Source organism: Aythya fuligula, chromosome 4 (assembly GCF_009819795.1).
Source record: "Aythya fuligula isolate bAytFul2 chromosome 4, bAytFul2.pri, whole genome shotgun sequence".
NCBI classification, from domain to species: domain Eukaryota; kingdom Metazoa; phylum Chordata; class Aves; order Anseriformes; family Anatidae; genus Aythya; species Aythya fuligula.
The window spans coordinates 9,393,631-9,417,370 of NC_045562.1; the positions used below are offsets into that span (position 1 = coordinate 9,393,631).

The 23,740-nt window shown below is 37.3% G+C and overlaps 1 protein-coding gene across 5 annotated transcripts in view; it reads right to left on the reverse strand.

Annotated features, from left to right (window-relative positions):
• PDLIM5 (PDZ and LIM domain 5) overlaps window positions 1-23,740 on the reverse strand; it is a 129,945-nt gene that overhangs the window by 32,399 nt on the left and 73,806 nt on the right. For 2 of the 5 annotated variants that reach the window (XM_032186695.1, XM_032186693.1), the window contains exons 6-8: window positions 21,078-21,095; window positions 20,608-20,780; window positions 19,012-19,048 (exon numbers count right to left, since the gene is read on the reverse strand). In XM_032186695.1, the coding sequence (XP_032042586.1) occupies window positions 19,012-19,048; window positions 20,608-20,780; window positions 21,078-21,095 (228 nt within the window). Of the gene's footprint in view, window positions 1-18,196; window positions 18,357-19,011; window positions 19,049-20,607; window positions 20,781-21,077; window positions 21,096-23,740 lie in introns of those variants that run through there. The other 3 variants (XM_032186697.1, XM_032186694.1, XM_032186698.1) reach the window with 2 other exon arrangements.

Consider the following 23,740-nt stretch of genomic DNA (forward strand, 5'->3'; position numbering starts at 1 on the left):
ATAAGACTGAAGAAGGAATGATAAACTGATAAACCTAATGTATTTACCAAGCTCCACATAAGTAGGTTTCTCAGACTGTCCAAGTGACACTCAGAAGTCAGGTTCAGGTTAAGTACATTCTGATGTCAGAACACCTGTGCTGTTGATAATGCCAAGCTTACCTCCTAGCTCTAGTTTTAACCTTTTAACTCTGTTCTGTAACTCTTAAATAATTCTCCTCCACCTGCTGAATACTTACAGAAAATAAATAAATAAAGTTTTCCATGATGAAAGTTAATGTACATTATCACTGCAAATGATGTTCTAAACTTAGGGTAGAAAACTACTTGGGTCCCTCTTCAAAATACAAATGATATATGTTCTTACAAGTAACCAAAACAGTCACTTTCATTTTAAGAAAGATGATATTGCTTAGCAGATGTCAAAAAAAACTCTCCTGTCAAGCTTTGGGCAAGGGTTTTCAGCCCTGCAAGAAGGAACAGTGAAACACAAGCCCAGCTGATTTCAAGCCCTGTGACCAGAAAATCCAAGATGTGTTTAATTATTAAGTTATAGAAAGATGAAGCAAATAATTGTTGGAAGTGGTTTGCAAGGGAAACAGAAAAATCAACCAAAGAAAACTGGCAAACAACAACATTTATGGAAAAGAAAGAACTTTCTGGGGCTCAGTCTGAGAGCTGGGGACACATACCGGAATCCAGTGCCAGCACAAACTTACCCAGAGCTCACAACAAGCTCCTCAGATTTAGCTCTTCCTAACCAACAGGAACACTATGCGAACAGGCAACATCTAATAAAAACTGAGTAATTCCTGACTCTTTCTCCTCATCTTCCTCCCCAGATACCAAACACTGCATTACATGCTATTACTTGGTTGAAGGACTGGGAGATAAAGACATTTGCCAGCTGTTAGTCCCTGTCAGGACATGGTACTAAGAGCCTCTTGGATGCTACAGAAGGGTGATAGGTGAGGAGCCTGTGCAGAAGGAAGCAGGTCCAGGTCACACGTGAAAGGAGCACCAGTTTCTCAGGGACCACTCCTGGATATCTGCACCTATGCCATGCCTGCTTCTTTCCCAAAATCACATGCACTGACACTAGGCTGAGCATACTTCAGAGGCATTTCAAGAAATCAGCAGTGGAAAACCCTCTTGGATGCAAAGGTTTTGAAACCCTCTCCTCTCTCTCCCCAGAAGTCAGAGAGAAGAAAAACACATGGTTTGGGGTTATAGAGGCCTAAACCTCCGCCCATCCTTCCATGGAAACTCCTGTACAGAGCATTCCAGCAGAAATACGTGCTTTAAAAAAGATAACTGTCTCATGCTGTTATTAGCCGAAGGAGAAGCTATGGTCCTAGCTGATAATGAAATACAGCTTGCTGTCCTGTAACATCTAACACTGCTGAAATGGTAACAAGGGACAAATCTCAGACTTTCCTAAGCAGGCTCTAGAGGCTTGGCAGGATTTTCTCCAACGCAAGTCCAAGATACCAGGGTATCCATCTGTAAATATCATCATCCAAACCCCAATGGGTACTAGCAGCTCAGTTTGGTACATAAACATTTTCCTAATAGTTCTCTGGATTACAAAAGATATTTTAACTCCTGCTTGTTGTCCAGAATGACCGCGTGAATCAGGAACAAGTCTCTTGGGGTCTGAGAAAGCCTGCTGACAGGAAAGATCATATAATATCTAAGAGTCTGTAAATGCTTTCTTCACATGGCCAGGAATTCTGTGAGGTTATTTTCCCTTAAGAACACTAAATCTTTTAAGACAAAAACAAGACAAGAAGAAAGGAAAAAAAAAAAAAAAAAAAAAAAAAAGCAAGCAAATCACTCTTGCTGGTTTCTGGCACAACCATGTGGAATGTGATAGGCTTTATTCTGCTTTATGGCTTCTAAAACCAAAATAGTTTAACAAACAAGTAAGATTTCCCTGGTATTAAATATTGCTGCCTGTTGGTTATCTATTCATCCCAATCAAGCATTAAGCATAATCCAGAAACTTGAATAAACAACTTCTAAAATACACACACACAAAAATTAGAAGATCAGAAAAAGCCAGGCATGAAAACAGTGATAAAACCATATGAATGGGGGAACACATACACTTTTATTGCAAGGACTATCTGGTGCAACAATAAAGAAACAGAAGACAAGGAATACTAAGTGCTGAACTTGTTCCTATCCCTCTGGAAACCCACAGTCTCATTCAATTTTTAAAATTGGTGTTCAGATCTTATGCTAGCCCAATAGTGTTCCAGTAACTTGCAAGAAAGTGCAAAATAGAGTAAGACGAGGGAAAGTCACGTGGGTGAAAGTATTTCCATACTGAGCTGCAGTAAGGACATATGCAACTCTTACATAAGCAGTGATCTGCACAGAAACAATTCAAAACTTCTTTCAGACTAAATATTTTCAGAGTCAACCCTGGTGATTATCTCACAAGACCAGGCTACTCTTGTTTTCAAGTAATTCTACATGGCTTTGTGTCAGGTATGTAAAGCAAAAGTCATGTCTATGCCCATTTCTGCTAATGTCTCCCAAAACTTGAGTTTTGCCACATGGTTTAATTTTAAGCAAGACCTCCAGTTCTTGGAAATGCAGTGTATTAAATACATTATTTTGCTTTATATATGTATGTAAAAAAAAAAAAAAAAAAAAAAAAAAAAAAAAAAAGAGGAAAATAAAAAAACACAGAACTATAAAACTTAAGGCTCTGTTGCCAACAGGATGAACTTAAATTAGTGAAAGATTGCATGCCTATGCTATACAAAAACAAAACAAACAAAAAAACATTTCTGAGGAATCTAGGAGAAGAAGAAAATGTGTGGATATTCGACACTACTTCAAGCCAGTTAATAAGTGATATTGCATCAGTCAGGAAAAAAAAAAAAAAAAAAAAAGTTTTCTGTCAGCTACCCAGTACAGCAAAGTTTAAGACAACAAGCTTTTTGAAATAGAGATGGTCAAGTGAAAGGTATGAAATAGAAATACTTCCAAAGAAACTCTACTGCAGAACAAGACCTAAGCCCTGCTTTTGCTGTAGTTGCAACCATCTTGAGTTTTTCCCTGAAGATAATGCAAACAAAACACTGCTACCTCAGGTAAATTACCCTTTCATGTAAGGTATTTTAACAAAGAGATGGAAAACACAAAATGTGAAGTTGTTTAAGCTTATTTACTTGGCTGTCTTGGTTGTGCCAGTTGTTTTGAACAAGTTAGCATATGTTGTCCCAAGTTGTAACAAGTTATGTTATGTCATACCCTCATCTCTTTATGGACATACGATTTCAGCTCTATTTCCTTACCAGCTATTTCATTGTGGGATGAAGTGAGCTGCTGTTTAAAATATTTTTCAGCATTGTTATTTTTTCTCCTTCTGACATAATTGATTGGTTTTGATTGCTATGTGTTGAACTTACAGGAGAATATGTACTTATTGACAATGAACTGTGAGCAAAATTTTTCTTTTATCTCTAATTTTGGTACATGTTTCTCAATCTATACAGTGAGTTTGTGCTCCTTTTCTCACTGGGATGAGGCAGCACAAAGCCTCGTTTCTACAGCTCCATCTACTGGCAACCTCTTCTTCCTTACATGCACTGGCAGTTCAAGTTGATAAAAAGTAAAGTAGAAATTGTCTCCCCAGTATGTTTCTCCCTGTATCATGAGCAAAAGATGCATAAACATAAAGACAGCTTCAGAGTCAGCAAGGCAAATGCTTACATTCTTGTAACAATCTAACTTCATTTGCAGCTTATGCCACAAACTCTGCACATCAGTGAGTGAAGGAAAAAAGGAAAATCAGAGAATTTGTTTTCACTGCCATTATTTTCCTTACTAAAATATCAGCAAACAAAGAGCATAGCTAGACTGAAGTTGTGCTGGCAGCATGTCCTGGACTTTACCAGTGGTACACAGATATCAGAATTGCTACAGAAGATTTCCCTTTGGATGCAAGAACACACACACACGAGAAGAAAAAAAAAAAAAAAAAAAAAGATAAAAGGAAAGATGATCTGTGATCACCATTTTCCTCCCTGAAGTCAGAGCTGCTTTAGCCTTTTCTAGTGACTCAGGTCACCCTGCAAGCCATGAAACAGGAGGCAAAGAACTAACACGTGACTTTTTTTTCTTTTCTTTTTACATCAAGTGGATCTCAGCTCTATCTTTAATTGGGCTTTATCTCCTTAAGGGTATTATTCTTGTGAAAATGCAAGTACATGAAAATACACAGATTATTTCTTCCCTAGCACAACTTACTATGTACTGTCCTTTAAAATACGCCCAAAGTTTCTCTCCTTTGAGGCTGAAGTCAATTACATAAAAGCAGCTTTTCACAGGAGGTAGTGTTAACATAGCTGCAGTCAGGAAACAAGAAGTCCTGTGCACTGAAAAGAATCAATGTTGGAACAAAGAGTCTAGACAGCAAATAATTTTTTAAAACACTTATTTGCTGCACCACATGCCAGTTATTTGAGTTCATACATTAAAAATGGGCTTTGAAAAATAGCAGCTTTTTGTTCCAGGAGCACCCTCACAGCCTAACACACGGCTTGCTTGCTCAAAGAACTGTTGCAAATAATTCATTTGGGTAGAGGTTTTGAGCCAGAATATCTTGTTTCTTCTCCAGTCAGCTATTTGGAGTGACAGTGCCTCCCCTGTGAGCTTCTGAATGCAACACAAACAGCATCGTGCATCTCAGAAGTGCACTAGATGCCTGCTTTGCTTAGTAGGGTGGATTTGCACAAACAGCACCGGCAGGACCAAGGTGCAGATTAGTTCTGCAAAGAGGTGAAACCAACAGGATTCGGGATCAAGGGACATCGTGCCAAAAACCACAACAAGCAGACTGCTGAAAACATGCAGACGATAGAAACAGGCTTTGAAGGAGAAGCCGGTTTCTTGCGAGTCCTTGGTGCCAACCTTGTGCAGCACTCAGACAATACCTTTTGCTCTTTTGCAGCTCCAGAGCACTTGTTGACTTCCTGGAGGGCCCAATGGCTTGCAGAGGAGGTTTAGTGACAGGGGTGATGAGCAGGGCATCCAAGAGCGAACGGTAGACACTAGGTTCAGAGAGTCTGACAAGCATTTAAAAAGACCGTGTAAACAAACCAGCCAACTGAACAGAGTTCAAGTTGGCTGGGACTAACTGAAAGCTCCAAAAAATGAAAAGTTCTACAAATTCTGTAGCAGTATGGATAAACTGAACCTCGAAGGACTGACTTAGAAATGCCATCTAAAGCGGTCTCCAAAGTGGCATGTACACATCCTGATGTGCCCAAAAATCCCGCTGCAGTGTGAAAAGCATATATATTTTTACCATTAAAAAAAATGTGTTTATTTAATCTTTTTCTCACCTTTTCTAATTTCTGCTTTTGTGTATGTTTTATAGTGTATATAAATTATATGCATGAACTACTTTACTAATATTTTAGGAAGTAATAAATACACGTATTGGGAGTGCACATTCAAAATTATTTATTTTTTTTAAATGATTGAGGTGCACAACCAACAACATTGAGACCACTGGTCTTAATAATCCCTTACAAAGAGTAATATACTAAAGATTTAGATGCAACTCTCTCTACTCTCTTCAGCATCCAGAAGTTATTTAAAGATGCAGATTATTCTTTGGCACCCATATCACTTAACTGTTATTTTCAATTAGTTTACTGACTGAACCGTATCATGGGTATCACGAGGATCAGAGAAGCAGAATTACTCACCAAGGTTCAGAGCAGCAGTTTGGAGCTAAGCTAAAAGGACATGGGAGCCTTGGACATATTCTAATGAGTTGCCACCATGCTATTGTGAAAGAGCTGATTTTGCAATCCTGCCAAGGAGCAATTATTCTTGTCTGAGCTTGAATTTTCTTAAACTAATTTGTAAAATGTTCCATTAAAGTTGATGTCTACCTGGCCCGGACAGCAATGGCAGCAGACACAGCAGCAGCAGCCATGCTCTTAATTTTTGATCTCTGCTTGAAAGGAGAAAAAACGGGAACAGGAGCAGGTCCAGGCTTGGGCAGACTTCCCAAAGGACTTCCCAGCAGTACTGTTCTAGCACACAAACTTTGAACCAACAGAGAACACAGAGAAAGCAGAAAAGATTGACAGAGTACAATACTAGACTTCACTAACCACCATAAAGTAATGCTATTGTAGGTTCCCAGCTCACAGAGATGTCAGGGCAACATATTAGCCCCCTGAACACTAACACAGAAAGAAACAATTCTGATTTTACCTACAAATAAAACTTTCCATTCACCAAGTCAGTGATCAGCATCTATCAGCCTTCAAAGTGCTCATCCCAGACTCTCTCTCACCCCTGGGTTGTTCCCACTGAACCCTCTGCCCATGACTGATGGCCCATGTGGACCTAACTCATTCTCCACAGTACTGACAGAAGGAGGCCTGAAAGTAAGTTACCTCCCCCTGCTTTTTCAGAATAAATAATAAACACCAAAAACTTTGCAATATTTGCTGATACAACTTCAGCAGGTATATTTTTAGCCACCTTTTCAAAATTCAGCATGTTCTTCATGCCCTTTTGCATTTCCCCTAATTATTACCTAAATGGGAAGGAATATGAAGAGGCAAAAGCCAAGAAAAAATGTGCTCGCTCCAAAGTCATCTCTACAATACTGAATCCATAACCCCACCTCTATCTTAAAATGTTAAGACAATGTCCACACAATTACTGTGTATTTTTCAATCACTTCAGAAATGAACAAAAAAAACTCCAAACAATGCCATTCGTACATTGCTGCTTGGATTTACATGCAGAAATTCTGCCTGAAAACCTTGCTTACACCTAGGCAGTCTGCTGTACCCATACTTTGAAAGATTTACCTTGAATGACTTATGGATGATTTAGACTGACAGCTTGAAATTTTACTGAAAGAACTTGTTTCACAAGTAGAGATAGATGCATCATGCCTGCCCAAAAGCAGTAAGAGAAAAAAAAAAGTCATTAATCGAACACTTATTAGGCCTTCGGCAATGGTAGCTAAAGCTCAAGAGGAGTTCATTTAAGGATTTTTAAAAGCCCTCCTTAGCCATAAAAAAAAAAAAAAGAACAGGTATAGTTTAATATCAGTGATTATTAATTACTAGCATGCCAATCTGCATGTTAGAAAGACTCAACAAATGGGTTCTTAAAACTAAATGAACCCAGATCCCCAGATCCCCATTCTTGTACCCAATGCCCACTCCAATAAGGACTTATTTTTCTACCCTCCCTCTTTTTTTTTTTTTTTTTTGGAGGGGTGGAGGTGATGGGAGCTATCTTTCCCTATTGGTAACTGGTAAGAATAATTAATGTCCTGTCACTTTACAAGTTAACACTTATACTCTTCTCCAGAAACTCCAGCCTACTGGTCAATTCAAAAATGTGCCTATTATAACAAGGGTGACAAACCTCTGAAAGGCATGTAAATAAAATGCTTAACATCAAAGAACCGTATATTACTTGCACTGTCCTACACCTTCCCCCAAAATCTTATTTCACCTTTTCCTTCCATACTTCAATACCACATATTCAATTCATGTCATCAAATTTCTTCAGCAAAGTCACCTTCCTATCAAATCTCCTACCCATGATTTTAGTTTCTCCATCTCTATCTAAAGGCCACTATGATTTCTGAAGTACTTTTCTAAATTTTGTCTAATAGCTACTCTAGTTGCTAATTGTTATGCTAATTTCCAGAGCATCATGAGGGTCAAGAGATGCCTGTGAACTGCTCCACCTTGACATCAAAAAAAATCAGGTGAAACCATAAGTAAAAATAGAGTTTCAATTGTGCCTTTTTGTGGTGGGTATCCTTGTACCTGGCAGGATGGGGAGGTTCCACGAGAGTTGCTTCCACAGACGGGGCTGCAAAAGGTGGCTGCACAGCTGCAGGGGTGGGCAGAGGGGGCTCCGGGGTCTGCGTGGCCACACTGCACTTTGCAGGGAGTGGAGGCTCTGTACCAGCTGCGCTTGGCAGAAGGATTGCTGAATCGGGAGCAGGCAACTCGGGAGTTATTCTCCTAGTTGGTTTTAGTTTGACAAGAAGTAATTGTAATGAGACTACATACTCCGAGGAAATTTCTCATCTGATATAAGAATACCATACAGCAATGGACAACTCCTTCTAGCTGGTCTTCTTGTGACTTTGATAATGAGAATAAGCAAGTAGCTCTTGAGGGCTTTCTTTTTCTTCCCTAGGAACCAAACATCCACCCTCCAGGAATTAGACCATTCTGAAATGGATTCTTCGGGCCATTTTTTAGAGCTGAAGCTTGAGAGCTTAAAACTAGCCTTGCTTAACCTCAAAAACAAACTATTAGGGTAGCTCAAATTAATTATTCTAAAAATATACAATATACTTGAATGAGAACACAAGTATATTAACAACTCTACCTAGCATAAGCAGATCACACTTTAGACACTGTGGCTACTTGGATTCAGGTATTTAAAACCTGACCAATTGTAGGGGGATGAGATACACACTTGGGTCAGGTTTCCAAAGGATTCTCAAACAAAAGTTTTCTTAAGTCCAAGAAAGCAGAAAGAAAATAAGCATTCACTGAGCAATATTTCCCCCTGTATTTTACTTCTTCTTGCTTGTAACCAAAGACAACCATAAAAGATCTGGTGGTTTCCATTTGGGTAGCCTGGAACATCCTGTTCTCCCCAGCCTGACATTGTTTTCCAACTAAATGAGCAGCTCTTGTCTTTTCAAGGTTCCCTTTTGTATTATGACTCTGATGAGGCAATCTGTTTAGGAAAATTGATGAAGATGTCAAATCTGCCAAAAAGGAGATCTGTCTGACTTTAGGAAAGTATGGCAGCAGTTAAAACAATTCACAACAAAACAGGGGTTTTCAGAAAATCCGGCCTTTTCTGGAGTTGCCCTCAGGTCATCTATAACTCCATAAAACATATTTGTGAAGCTTTGTAAGTCATAAAAAGGGGCTTGAAGTAGGCAAGGAGAAGAGGAATGAATCACACCGGGTATGTGCTCTAAAGGGAAAGCAAGCAGACAGCAAGCCAACTCCAAATCTTATTCAGACATACAAACTCATTGTACTCCCATTTTTGACTTGCTTTGGCAGCAGTGAGAAAAGGAGTAAGACTCTCTTGGAGACTACAGTTTTGGCAAAGAATATGCTTGGCTGTCTGCTAATCAGAAGGTACACAACAAAAATCTGGATTGATACTTACTATTTAAAACTAACTATTTGCTTTTATGACTATTGGGAATAATTTCATTAATGAAATGATAAAAGTAGATCTGTAAGCCTGTAAAAAGCATTTATATAATAGAGTAGTCTAAAGACTTGTTGGCACTAGATCTGCTTTGTAATAGTTTTATTCCTCAGGAAGTGCCAGATTCTGTGGTTTACAGAGTCTAAAGTTGCCAGGATGACTATTTAAGGTGACTTTTTGAAACTTCCTGGAAAGGCTGTAATTGATCCTAAATATTTCACTGTTGTTAAGCTTATAGGGGGATAACACGTATATGAAATTGAGTAATAATTCACTATAAATTATAGTAATTGACTATATGGCCATATGACCAGTTTAAGCTTTCGCTAAAGAAATAAAATGACAATTAAAAAAAAAAAGGTATTATGCTCTATATGATGGAGTCTGCCATATAAGCAGTAAGCCAAGCTTTAAGCCAGTAATGAAATCCAGATCATACATTTTGCAGCTTGGTGGTTCAGTAGTGGGTGGTACGAATCACAGAGCCTCAGCCAAGAAAAGATGGAGCCCATTAGGAAAATAATCATCTATGCCAGTCATTGAGAGTGAATGTGGGGCTTTAGTGGCAAAAGCAATTCGGCTGGCCTTTGGATGGCCCATACCTTCATTATTTAAAATCTGACATGGTACCCAGCAAATAGTCCCTATTGATTTCTGATAGTTGCCATTTTATACAACACAGGATTTTTGGAGATCAGCTTTGGATGTACTCCCAACCCTAAGGAGTGCTGTAAGCAGTAATACCAGCTCAATAACAAAACATAAAGACCAAATATATTTCCTATACAAATGGCCTCTCATCTGAGGAGAGAAACAAAATTATATATAGCTTTGACTGGATCACGCAATTTATGTAATTATGTTCTCCTTCCCACACTCTATGCTAATCCTTCCTTCTCCAGTTCTGCAAAAGCTGCTCGGATTTCTGCCCATCTTGAGTAGGAAATACTCCTATACTTTTTTTTACTGCTTGAACAGATATGTTGGCTCTCATTCTGAACCACCTTTTCAGATTAGTTTCAGCTACAATAATTTTGCCTCAAATCAGTATGTTAACCACTGTACGGTTATCAATCTCCTCTTTAATATCACGTGATATTTGAAATGAATTTGCACTAGGAGAGAAAGCAGGAGAAAAAAAAAAAAAAAAAAAAAAAAAAAAACTGTCTCAATATCTTCTAACTGTGGCTGTACAACACTATGGTGAGGAACAAGCTGCATAGCACCTAACGCATCAGTAGGTTGCTTCTAACAGGGGCTGCCAAATATAAATGTAATTAAATATTTTTAAAAGATACATTGATAAAATAAATTCTGATATTTCAAAAACTGTGGCCAGTAACAATCTTTGTAACATAGCAGAATCTACTGAATACAAATTCTGAAATGATAATTGTGTTGCCTCGAGCAGAAGTAATCCAAACATCTGCTCCAAGGAGAGCACTGGCTGCCAGGTGATACAGCACAAAACACTAGTCCCACGCAGTCCTTCCCGGCACATTTCAGAAAGCTTTCCAAAAGATTCATTTTGTAAAAAGCTGGTCATCTCTATCTCTGTCAAGAGACAGAAAGACTATCTATATGTGTATCCTGCCATCCCCTCCAGTGTTGTTTTTTTTTGTTTGTTTGTTTGTCTGTTTTTTTCTCAGCGCACAGTAATTGAATGAAAATGTTGATATAAACCTGCCTTAAGATACATTCAAAGCGTACCTAGCTTAAGGAGGGGAAAAAATAGAAAGAAAGAGAAGATTCACATCTTGCTTAAAGCAGTTTGAAAACTTAGCCGTATAATGCATTTGAAAAATGTGGGGGAAAAAAAATCAATGAGAAAGAAAATCATGCTAAACTACTTCTGTATTCCAAAACCAAAACCAAATGTCAGAATTAATTTGTTTTATAAGAGCCTCACATAGGCACACAAGCACTATACCTTGAGTCTGACTGGTCTGCGAAGGAGAATATCCATGTGAGAATTCAGTAAGATAAGAGGAAGCCAGGCTACAAAGGAAGTCCTTTCCAGATTCCTCTACACACCTGTGATATAAGCTATACACAGAAGTCTTTCTGGAAATAACCTCCCACAAATCCTCCACACCTTCAAATAAATTCCGCCTTCTCCATCATCTTTGAATGACTATAACAAGGAAATAAAATGAAATAAGAGATGAAACTGAGGCAAAGAACAGTATTTTAATTTCCAGATAAAACAAGAGCCTCGAACAAAGCAGATGGATGGAGAGGGATGGAATTGTCCTTTCCCAGTTTTCCATGGCTCGAGCTGCTTGCTTGCTAAGTTAATCTATAATAAACTTGTAGCCACAGGTCCAGAAAGACAGGAGACTTTAATTTACTCTCCCTGGACACAGGATCCAGAGCTGGGATTTGGAAAGAACTGGAACTTTGGAAAGATTTGGAACTAAGAACTTCTCAGTACTCAGAAGATGGTATTTGTGCCAGTACCTGCAAGGCATCTGCAGTTCCGTATGTGTCATCACACTAGATTTTCACTGGTAGAGATGAAAATCGATTACTGAAATTGCTTTTTATTTCTTCCCTCTAGGGACTGCATTTCATTAGCAAAGAACAGAAGTATTCAGGAGAAGGCACAATGCTTGCTCAGACACACAGAAGCCTTATTTTCTCAGTTCCCATTTCTCTTGCAGGTGCACTTCGGTCAGACACCAAGGGAGCACAACCTGCACTGTAGGCCCAGGTAGAGCTGAAGGTGGAAAACATTTGTGAAATAAAACAAGGAGTTTTCTGTTTGTTATCAAGCACAACTGCTGAAAAGTAGGAAATTCCCCAAGAAAGTTAAATTTACTGGAAATACGCTTTTGTTTGTTGCAGTTACTGTGAACTATTTAGGGAACTAAGCTGCCCCCTGGTGTCCTGCAAATGACCATGCTATCTGCTACTCGAGCTGTTCCTGTGCCTACCCTGACATACTGATATCTTGTGATGAAGTTGAAGTCTTCCCAAACCAGTTACACAAATAATGAAATTCTGATAACGCCAAATGGATCAAATTGAGTGTCTCTGAAAGTGAACTCTGCTCTCTGGGGAAGTGAAGAGCATGGCAACAACCTACTAGACAATCTATCCTGGGCAAAGAAAACCCTCAAAACTCCAAAACCATCCTATATTACCTTGTCAGTCACACCACAGATGAAGAACTTACCCAACTGGAGAGACTTCTTGTGCTAACACAGTACTCTTAGGTTACCACTGCAAGCAGTCCTGTCATGCCTTATAAACTGCAAGGACAAGAATATCTGACCTAGCTTGATACATCACTTTCCTGAGCAAGATCACAGAGATTCAGGTTGATGTCTAGAATTTAAATGACCATGCCATCATCCTGATGACTGTCTTCTGTTTGTCTGTGAAACAGTTACTCTGGATATGGTTTAATACTTTTGATTTGAAGCCGCATCTCTATGGCCAGTCAAGAAGGCAGAAGACCCTGGACCAGATGAATCCTTACATTAACGAGCAGTTTTTAAAAGGGTAAAAGTAATCAAGACTGCTTACAAGGGATAACATCCATGAGTGTGAGTGTGTCTATGTGTCTGCCTGTCAAGACTTGCAGGTGAATGTTAATGAAGTCAGTGCTGGGGTCCCTGATGAAGCTACCAGCCCTTCATCATTCCCAAGGATGGGAATAAAGTGTGCAAAGTGTCAATCTGGGGGGTCAAATGTGAAAAAAAAGGTGCTAGTCCTCCTCCCAAAAGTCCTCTTTTCACCATTGCTAAGTCCACCTGTACTCTGATAATCACCTAGCACAAGAATAAGTGCAAATCCGGTTAAGCAGAAGTTCTTCATTAAGAGGATCTTAAACATTGCACTGGAAGTAAAAGACAGGAAACAGCACTTAGTGCAACCCACCCTAAGATAAAACATCTTTTCTAGTTAAAGATTTCTCTTCTCTCATTCCCACACAGGAAGAAAAAGAATACAATCCTTTTTTTTTCTTTTTTTTTTTTTTTCTTTTTAAGCAGCATCTTTGTTTAGTATTAGAACTTTATGTTTGTGTGTGAATGAACATAAGCTATCTGAAAAGAAAAATAAATAAATAAATAAATCCCTCCTGAACTGTGATACAGAATCTGTCAAAAATGTTATTTAATTTCAATAATAGTGTTAAAAAAATTTACTGTCACAGCCTTACACCCAAAGATGACCTCCAAAACATCAGGTTTCACTGCCAGTGAATCTATCCAAAGCCAGTGTTGGGATATTTTCCAAATAACTTTGTTTTCTTTGATGGCATCACAGTACAGTACGGTGTTATGAAAAAAGTCATCCTCCTTAAAAAAAAAAAATACTACTTTTAAAGGCACTTTTCTGTATGTTAGAAAAATATAAACAACACTGAATTACTTGTGAGTTGAGCAAACCATTATGCCCCTCAGGAGATGAAAGGGACTCTACTGACAATATATCGATATGTACTACAGGTTTTGTTTGTTTGTTTGTTTGTTTGTTTGTTTTTTTAATGGATCTCCATGAAACTGTTTATGAATCTGCTCAGCTTTATTTTACTGCTCTTCACCATCCTCTTTCTGCCATTATCAGGAATATCCCTAATGAACACAACATTAATAAGCCTTTTTTAAGTGAATGACAGACAACCCTCTCTCCCCTAAGATAACAAAATCTGGGCTAGAACAGTATATAGACAGATCACAACTAAATGGAAACCACCTCTGAATGATTTACCTCCCCAAAGATGTTGCAGCAACATGTTCAGCAGGTCGGGGAGAGGGGGCACTGCAATGGGAGGACTCTGCTATCGGCAGAAAAGCGGCCGCAGATTCTGGTCTAGCACCGTTTTCACTCCATTCACAGTAACAAAACACACAAAGAGATTTTTAATCCATACTGAAACAGTATGCTGGACAGAAAACATTGTACTCAAAAACATAAGTGAATTGTAAAAAACTGCCGTTTATAGCAAAATACAAACAGGGGACAAAATGAGGAACAATATTCCTGAGATGTGTCACACTTTTAGTGAAGGTTGGAAAATGTCCTGCTTCTTATAAACTCAGAAAACCAAGCAGTATTTTACATTGACAAATATAGGAAACGCGTATTTGGTATTGTACTATGTGATGGAAACCTTTTAGGAAATACCGGAAAAGAAAGAGCCACAAGTGATGATGGGATTTCACTCCTTGAATTTTTATATATGTTTTGCTGCAACTTTTTTAGGATGTTAGTTTTGTGAAGGTTAGAGAATATATTACTTAATATTTTTTAATATATGTGTGCTTCTTTTTTTCCAGTTTGGACAAGAAAATAATCTAAAACATATTGCACTAAAGGCTCTCTACTGGAAGAAAAGCACCCACCAGAAATCTCACTGCAATACACAGAAGTAAAAGTGAACTACAAGGTAGAGAGGAGTTATGAGCACAAGTTTTGAGCAGACTAAGTCACATAAGTCAAGTTTATTTTTTATTTAAATTAGCATGCAGAATTATGAATTTTAATAAAGCAGAGACCCGTATTAAGTGCCAAGAATTAATGAACAGATGATTTAGGAAAGACCAGTTAGCAGACCTCATAGGTGATAAAGGTGTAGATGGAAATTCTGGTACAGATGGGATCTCCAAAGCCTGAGTAGCTACGGAGTTTTTACTCAGATTAGTAGAAATATCCTGGGCTCCTGCTCCATTATGCAGATCTGCAGGTATGCTTTACAAGTATTTATAACACAAAGGGAAAAGTAAAAGAATCACATGATTTATGACAGGTTATTTCAGTACTGACCAAGAGTAGGACAAATATTTTCCAGTGGCTGTGGATTAGCTAAACTATAGATCTGGAAAAACCCAGACACATCTTCACTCAAAATAGTGAGCTGACTTTATGTTTTAAGGCCAAAAAACAAACCTGTGGCTCAAAATTAGATTGTTAAAGGTGAACATCAACATACTTTGAAATAGAGTACTGTGCAGTTAGAACTAATCAGTTCCTAAAACATGCAAATAAGCTTTACATAAAGGCCAGACTTTGCCTTTCTAAACTTTAAGTATCTTGCTTAAAAGTTGCAATTTACACATTTCACTGAGGGCTCTCTATTCCAATTTCCTGTGCTGAAAAGAAGTAGTGGAAAAGAAAAATAATATATATATACACATAAATATCACTAGCAGGCTGCAATTTAGGAATAAATAATAATTTTTAAAAATATCTATTTGTCTTAGACCATGCCTGAAAAGTTGTAGTATTATTAAATTGGTATATTGTCTGTAGATTACTGAGGGAAATTTCTATTCCATTGTTTTTCATATTCTCTGTTCTATGTAATCACATTTAAGTTAATTCATTTATATCAAAAACAGGATTTTTCAGAATTTTTTTCAAAGATCAGACGCATACTAGGAATCAGACATGAGCTAAGGCATGTTATCCACATCCAAATGGAAAAGCAGTCCATTGTTTTGGAAACAGTAATGAAGTCCAAAATTTAATGTCAACAAGTGTTGTGCAATGGAGATACTGGGTGAAGAGATGACAACTTTACAGCAGAGAGTGAAATCAGTTTTACGCATTCATGTAACATTTTTGGGAACTAGTGTTTTGTTACTATGAATTTATATTAGGTTGCCTTTCTCAAACTATTCTCACACCCACCATAGACAGACTCCATGACTGTCTATATTTACTTTTAATTAAAACAGAGACTTGTATGCTTTGGATTATTTAGAGAGGCTTTTTCTTCCATTTTTCACCAAAGCAACTCAACCTTCAAAGGGATAAAATTACTAAGAAATATAAACATAGTGGTGTGTTAAATAGCAACATGAATGAGAGGTAATGAACTCATTACCTCTCATTCAGGAACATCTCCAAAATACAAAAATACTTGAAGGTTAAACCATTCTAACCACACAGAGAAAATGTCACAGAAAATCTAAGTGATAATCTTTCACAGTTTTCATCGTATTGATATTCTGTGAAACTCCTGACTTCCTTTCCATTCATAAGAAATTCTTTAAACTCAGTAGAACAATTTTCACAGTTTTACATTCTTATGTTATACAGTATTCTGTCAAATGATTATATTGCCGTATATGTGCACTTCAGAAATGCTTGGTTTTAATACACAGTACTCAGACAACTGAGTTATTTGGCAGAGAAAAATCAAGCTGATTGGCACTTCTCATCAAAACAGCCTTCAGTGAAATTATCAAAGTGAGTATTTTCAACATCTGTCCCTAAGGAGTTAAACCAAAAGTTGTGTAAGATGTGAGAAGACTTTTTCTGTCATTAGTAAAAATTTAATTTTACTTTATGATGTGCGTCGTTAAGCATCCACATCAGTGACTTGTTAGTGTGAAATAACTTGGCTATTACCTGAGCTCTCCATTTTCTTTTTGGTTTTCCCTAAAGATAAAATGACAAATACAGTAAGCTAGTGTACTGTGTATCAGTATAAACAATCTGAAAAGGAAACGCAAGCTTAAAGTGCTTTCATCAAAGGTCTCAATCCACTTCAGTTCTCACAAGTTGTGAAATAAAAAAAAAAAAAAAAGGCAAAAAACACTACCCTACTATTTCTGCGGAAGTGTTTACAGTGAACGTCAGGTCTATTCACAGGACCAGTTTCATCAGAACAACATGTAGATTTGCTGCACAAGCTACAAGCCAATGGCAGCGGTTCACATTAGGTAATTACAAATGATTGGGCTTTTATGTGTGTTTCACAGTTCACCTTTGAGGTTTGAAACTTCTGTGATTCAAAAAATGTTGCAAAAGTTGGCAGTGAACTTTACTTAACTAAGTTCTTGTTTCTGTGGTCCCCCAAAAGGTCAAATCTTTTATTGATTTCTGTGAATCTTGTGACAATTCTCAAAACACAAAAAAGACTTTTTTTTTAACATGATCAGAAACTGTTACTTTGATATTATTGTCCAGTTCAGACTGTTTCTAGCATGCAGAAGGGATGTTATTGTTCCTCTTATTACAACTTGTGAAAGTGTAATGAAATTATAGCACTTTGCATGAGAAGACTACTCAAGGAGTCCAAGAGACTCGAAAGAAAAGAGACATCACTAAGTTAAAAGCAACTTTTATTAAAATACTCTTCAAGCTTCAGAAAGCATAAATTAATGAATGTGTAGCTACTATAATACATTATTTTACAGGAGAACGATAGAGCCAGGAAGCTTTTATAAACACAAGAAATCCTAAGAGATTCACTCTGAAATAAATAAATACTACTGTCTTATCTTGCTCCTGTTAGAGGCTGTGTTAAAGCTCTTACAGGTACACGGCAACATTCTGTTTATTTCTTTCTAATTTTTTCATGATATAAACAAGTTACTATTTAAAGCAGCAGAATCTTTATACTAAGCTTGTACTGGGGTTGGCAACTGGCATTTTTTTTAATTTATTTATTTTGCTTTTTTTTTTTCATTTGATTAAAAGCAGCTTGTCACCTTGCTCTACTTTGTAAAACATTTACAACCACTCTAAAATTGATCTGCTGAAAATGTAGTGAAATCCAAGACAATTATTCTGGTAAGTACCATAGTCCGAAGTAGATGCAGACAGCCCTCTTCATCCTTTTCCCCACCCCTGAATCAAAGAAATACCATTTCTTATTCTCTTGTTCACTGTTATCTGCTTTCTAACAACCTACAGTAACTCAAACTTAGCAATGCAAGACTCCTTTAAGGCAAAAAGAACAGCAACAGCCATCTCCTCTCCCTCTCTGGGAGATTCAACCACCCAAGTTGTTCTGCATTAAATACGTATTTTTTTTGTCAACTAGTGATTAGCACAAAAACATTTTCATCTCATTTTTTATACATCAGTAGGAAAGTGTTAGAAAAGTATAGAAAAGGCTAGAAGTTCTCTCGCAGTAAGGCTAGTGAAATATATTTTTTCTTTTTTTTCTTTTTTTTTTCCCTTTTTTTTTTTTTTCTTTTTGCAAAGCAGATGGAAAAGAAGAAAAGAAGTGTTTGTGTTTTGCTTTTGCAACTTGGGTAAAATCACTGGACATTAAGAACACGTGCTGAGACTTCATGGTGCCAGTCACGTAATTTTGTGTATTTGGGGCTAAAGACGTGCATGGGAACCTTTTCCCTGTGGAAAGAAGTGACAGAAGAAAAATAAGAAAGAAAGAAATAAAGGTTTGTCTTAAGCAGTTTCACAAGTGAGCATGCAATCTCCATGCACTACTGATATCTATACATCTCCTTCCTGTCTTTCAAACTGTCAGATCCAGCATTAGGCAAAGTCTAACACAGTCTAAAAGTCTAAAGGAAGACTCCCACCAACTGCACAAGCTGTTAGATTTAGCAACTAGTTGGTCCCCATTTTGAACAACGCTTATCCCAAAGCAAGGAGACAGCTGACCCTAGTTCGCCATCTAGAATGGTAATATTTTCCAGCTACATCTTGAAATCTGATCCACACTCACAAGTCAAAAATGCCTGGTTAGATTTAGGAAAAGAAAACATGTTGACAAGCTGACCTCGAACAGAAAAGCAAACCAGTCCAAGTTTATGGAAAAGCTCAAACTCCTGCGCAAACATTAATACCAGACTGCACAAACAGATTTAAAAAGGCCGGTCTATGCAGAAAGAGATCTTGATTTTTACATGCTGAAGTAAAAGGCAATAAAAGAAGAAACATTTTAAAAACACCCAGACCTCACACAAATGCAAAAGTAACACACTATCAGTTATGAATTAAAACATGCAAATTATTAATGTAATAATGTAAAACATCAACTCACTTAGTCTTCTTTGCAGCTTCATGTTCTGGTTCTTTCACTGCAAGAAAACAGAAAACCTTGACTTTCTATGGCACTGTCAGCACCACCAAACACCGAGATTCTCCCCTGTGCCAAACCATTCACCCCAATAGGAAATTACAACAAGTATCGTTAGGACTCCTCAATTCTAAATATGTTCTAAGGGAAATGAGATATGTCTATAAACTTCAAGAGCCCCTTTGCCAGCACAATTGCAATTGCTGGTCTCTGTCCTGTCCCTTGGCCCACTGTCCATGTTGGCATCGAGAAAGGTGTGAGAAGGGTGAAGAGGAGTGGAAGTTTGGAGGCATTTCTTTTGGACAAACATCCAGAGGGTTTATATCAGGTGACAATCCAAGCATCTGTTTGATGACAGGCTATAACTGCAGACAGGATAATGTAAAATTTCAACCCTGCTGTAAGTTTGGCAAACGTACTTGCCATCATGGTCTTGTAGTAATTGCCAACATGATTAATTTATCAATACTGGATTAGAACGCAGATACGTTATTTGACATTCAGGTCTTATATTCTGCCCTTAAAACAGATTAATGAAGAGAATCCAAAGATAGATAATGATGCATTACTAGTGCAACACAGGACCACAAAGCAATCTGTTAACCGTCCAAACTCAGAATATTTTTCACCCATGTACATTAATCCTCACAGGGGAGATGTTATCAGTGGTCTCTAGTGCAATTCTGCCAGAGAACTGATATTTGATTTAATCAAATCTGCCCCCAGGGAGGGAGTCCATTTTCTTCACTGCCTTAATTTTAGTATTAGGAAAATAATAACTTATTTTAGTATTAGCTGTAAAAAGCAGAAGAATGAAATACCCCAGTCTGAACATGACAGAGCTCCAATGTCCTGATAGCACTTCTGACAACTTTTACAGTGTTATAGATCACAGACAATAAATCACAACTGGGAGCATAACATGAAATTAAAGTTTCATCATAAAACTATATGACTGGGAAAGACCACCTCTGCATTTTCAGTTCCAGTCCATAGGACATGTAGTTGTAACATATCATAAACAAAGAATGGAAATAAACTGAGGAGCTATGGATTTGTGCTCCTGACTGGTTAAAATCACTGCAGATTTTACACCTTTCTATGACCATCAAAGATTTTCTAAATGCCTGAAAAAGCTTTATTTTTTCTTTGCACTTTCTGAGGCATTAAATTTGAACAGAAGTGTTGCCATTTTGGTGATGCTGGGGCGGGGAAGAAATAACTACATATCTGCCAACTTCTTTAGGAGTAAAGGCTATTTTTAAGGTTTATTTAGAACATTAAAATCCCAGTCAAACAGGAATAATGTCCAGTAATGTATATGTCCTGAGGCATTTAGCAATTACAGGAGTTTTATAAAAATATTTTCCTACTACAGTCTTCTGAAACTGTTTTCCTCTTAAAGCTCACCAAAATTCTCCCTACTGGATTTATTATCCATGAGGTGAAATGTAATACATGTGACTGAATGGGTTTATTATTTCCCCTCCCCATTAGCTTTTAAAAACGCCTATCTGCCCAAGGCCATTACTTTTATTTCTTTAACATCAAACTACTCACTGTGATCAGTGCCGGTGATTTGGGCAAGGATGCGGAAGGAGCGTGACTGGGTGGTGCCTGTCCGGGGATGCCAGTCCTCAGTGTCTTCGATCAGTCGCTTCTTGCTGGCATCGCTGTGAGTAGGGGTGTGGTAGAACTCCGTATAGGTATCGACAATGTGCTTCCGCGGGGGGCTGCATCAAAGAGAGAAGAGAATAGTGAGCTAAGAACTCCACAAAATATCTAGTTTAGGGTAACTACACAGCCATTGTCAGATATGTGGCTTTTCACAGTGATTAAAGGCAGCTTCTGAGTTTGGATACAGCAGTGAGCTCTACAAGCACATGTGAATGCAGGCTCAGTTCTCTGAACCAAATACAGTTTAATAATCACTCTAATCCAACTAGAATATTTTTATTTGTTTCACTACTGGAACATTTAAAACAGTAAAAATCAGTATTATCAAGACATGTACATATTTAAACATTTACCGTTTGGGTGGGATTTTCCTTGGAGATGACAGAATAAGACAGCAAGAGAAAGTTTTCCCAGTGTAAACAGGAAAAAGAGAAAAAGAAAACAAGAAATAAAGTAAGAAGTTTGAAACAAAAGTACAGCTAATTATTCTATTGGACTGATTTAATGGGAAAGGACACTGAAACCCAATAAACAGTGATATTCTCATTCTGCTACCAAAACCTCGGTACAGGGCTCCCAGTCTTTAATTTGAATTTAACCTACAGAGAGTACCTTACAGAAATAAGAAGGGACTTTGTTTTGATAAAACAGTGCAGTCAATTAGGATCTGGTTAAGTGCCTTGGACAAATTCTCCCCTCCGTTCACAGGAGGCAAAGCACTAGGTATGTGCAAGGTCACCCAGTACATGCAAAGTTTTTTGCAATTGGTACGACCGGGGATGAAGCTGTGTATTTTGAAAATGTAGCTAGCGATGCTCTAGAGCATAACATGAAGTTATCGATGTTCTCTGAAAGTCAAACAAGTAGGGTGTTGATTTCATCTGGAATTTTTCTCCTCAATAACCTACATGCTATTATCAGTCCCTGGATTAGCAGACCTATGAAAACAGAGGATTTTGAAGCTTTACTTGAAGTAAATGATCTAAAGAACAAGTAAAGACACTGATCAGTTAAAGGAAAGAACCCAAGATTCCTACTAATGTATTCCTAAATTCTGTATTAGTTATCTCAAAACATTTATCCTTCAGGCCCTCTGTATGTGCATTTATTTTTACAAAGTCTACAGGAGATAACTTGTACAAAACTAGCTCCTAGGAAAAGATAATTCTATGAAAAAGAAAACTTTTAAAAGTCAACTTCTATTTTTGCCACTACTTCCTCACTGCTTTTTTAATGGCCAAAGTGTTTCTAGTAAAGAAAGGTGGAATATATGAATGAGAATGTTGTACATTATTGTCAACAAGAAAGAATTAGTCCCATTCAATGGAATGCATTAATAAATACTTGAAAGAATACTCGACACTTGAATGATATGAAAGCTATCATTCAAAATTAAAGCAAAGATTGGATTTACACACAATATTAGTGAAGTAAATGTACTTATCCAGGAAGGAGGGGGATAGAAACAATAGTGGTATTTCCAGGACAGAGTAAAAGAAATCCAAAGAAAATGAAGTAAAGCAACAACACAGTTAATAGCAAGAATAAAATCTGAAAATGAAAGCAGTCATTAAAGATGTAGAGTTACATGGAAATGTAATTATTTACATGCAGATGACTGCATTCTAGCAACTACCACAGTGAAATAAGTAGTCTTTCACAGTTGATGATAGTGGTATCAAACAAAATATCCTGCTGATTTCTCTCCCCTCGCTTTCTTTTTTGCGGATCCTCCACCGCTTCCTTTTTTAAAGGCTTGATGGTAATGAGTCACTAAGGCACGAGGTGGTGCCAGAGACAAAGGAATATTCAATGAGACCGGCTTAGTCTTGACTCACTCTTGAGGCAAGAGCAGAAATGACAAGCCAGTAAAATCTCATAAAATCACAAAATACAGATCGCATAAATTATAATGTACAGATGTTGCTATTATTTTTGTTGTACGAATTCAACATCTGGCCCTTCATTCCATACTCCTCAAGACATTTTTCCTTTTATACTGTATTTCACCATTTACTAGTTGTATTGCCAACACCAATTAGCCATAGGTGCAGCAAGAATTTACCAATACACACAAACACCACACGAATGTTTTCTGGAATTATAATTTAAAAAAAAAAAAAAAATGCTGCAAAGTTTAACACGGTGAAAAGCAAAATCACATCATCTTCAATGCAGACAAAACCATTAGCTACACTGAGAAGTTACTAAAAAAGCTGAAGCTGTTTTGCAAAATTTAAATATAAAACCCTGTAAGAGCTTTATATAACATAGTTTTGTTTGCAAAACAGTAATACATGCTGGTTATTCCAACAAGAAAAACGACCATAATTCAACTCCAGTGCTGTTGATACTAACTTCGTCACTGTTGTTATCTGCAAGGGAAAAAAGGTTTTCATTCATTAATACATTTTTTGCTTCTTGAAATATTTATTATAGGATCTTCCAAATCCAAGCTCTGGCAAAGCCATATATACAGAGTCAAACTTTAAACCATCAAGAGAACCTATAATGGAAAAACTTAGTCCAGCTGAGTTAAAATTTTGAGTGAAGTCTGTGGACATCTTACCTGTTTTAAGCAGCAAGCACTTTCTCAAGTGAGAGTTGTCAAGAAGGTCTTGATAAAAATACAATTGTATACAGCCTAGTGAAGCCAAATTGCTCTCTTTTTATGCCAGGAGTAAACAAGAGAAACAAAACTTCCTTCCCCATCCTGAAGTAAAGGCAAATAGTTTATATCCTGAATGGGATTAGGGGGAAGTTAGGAGGAAGGAAGGAAGGAACCAAAAATTCTGAATACAACAGGGTGCTGTGTCTGGAGAATTGTATTCACTCAGCAGAGCTAACTATAAACAAGATGCAAATATACAAGTTGTCCTTTTTTTTTTTTTTTTTGCGTGTTTCTTTGTTTTTGAAAAAAGGAGTACAAAAAAGAAGCAAAATGTTTTGTTTTGTTTTTTTGAGATTGATCAATTTTTCTAAACTTCAACTTTCTTGACATTTCAAAAATACCTTC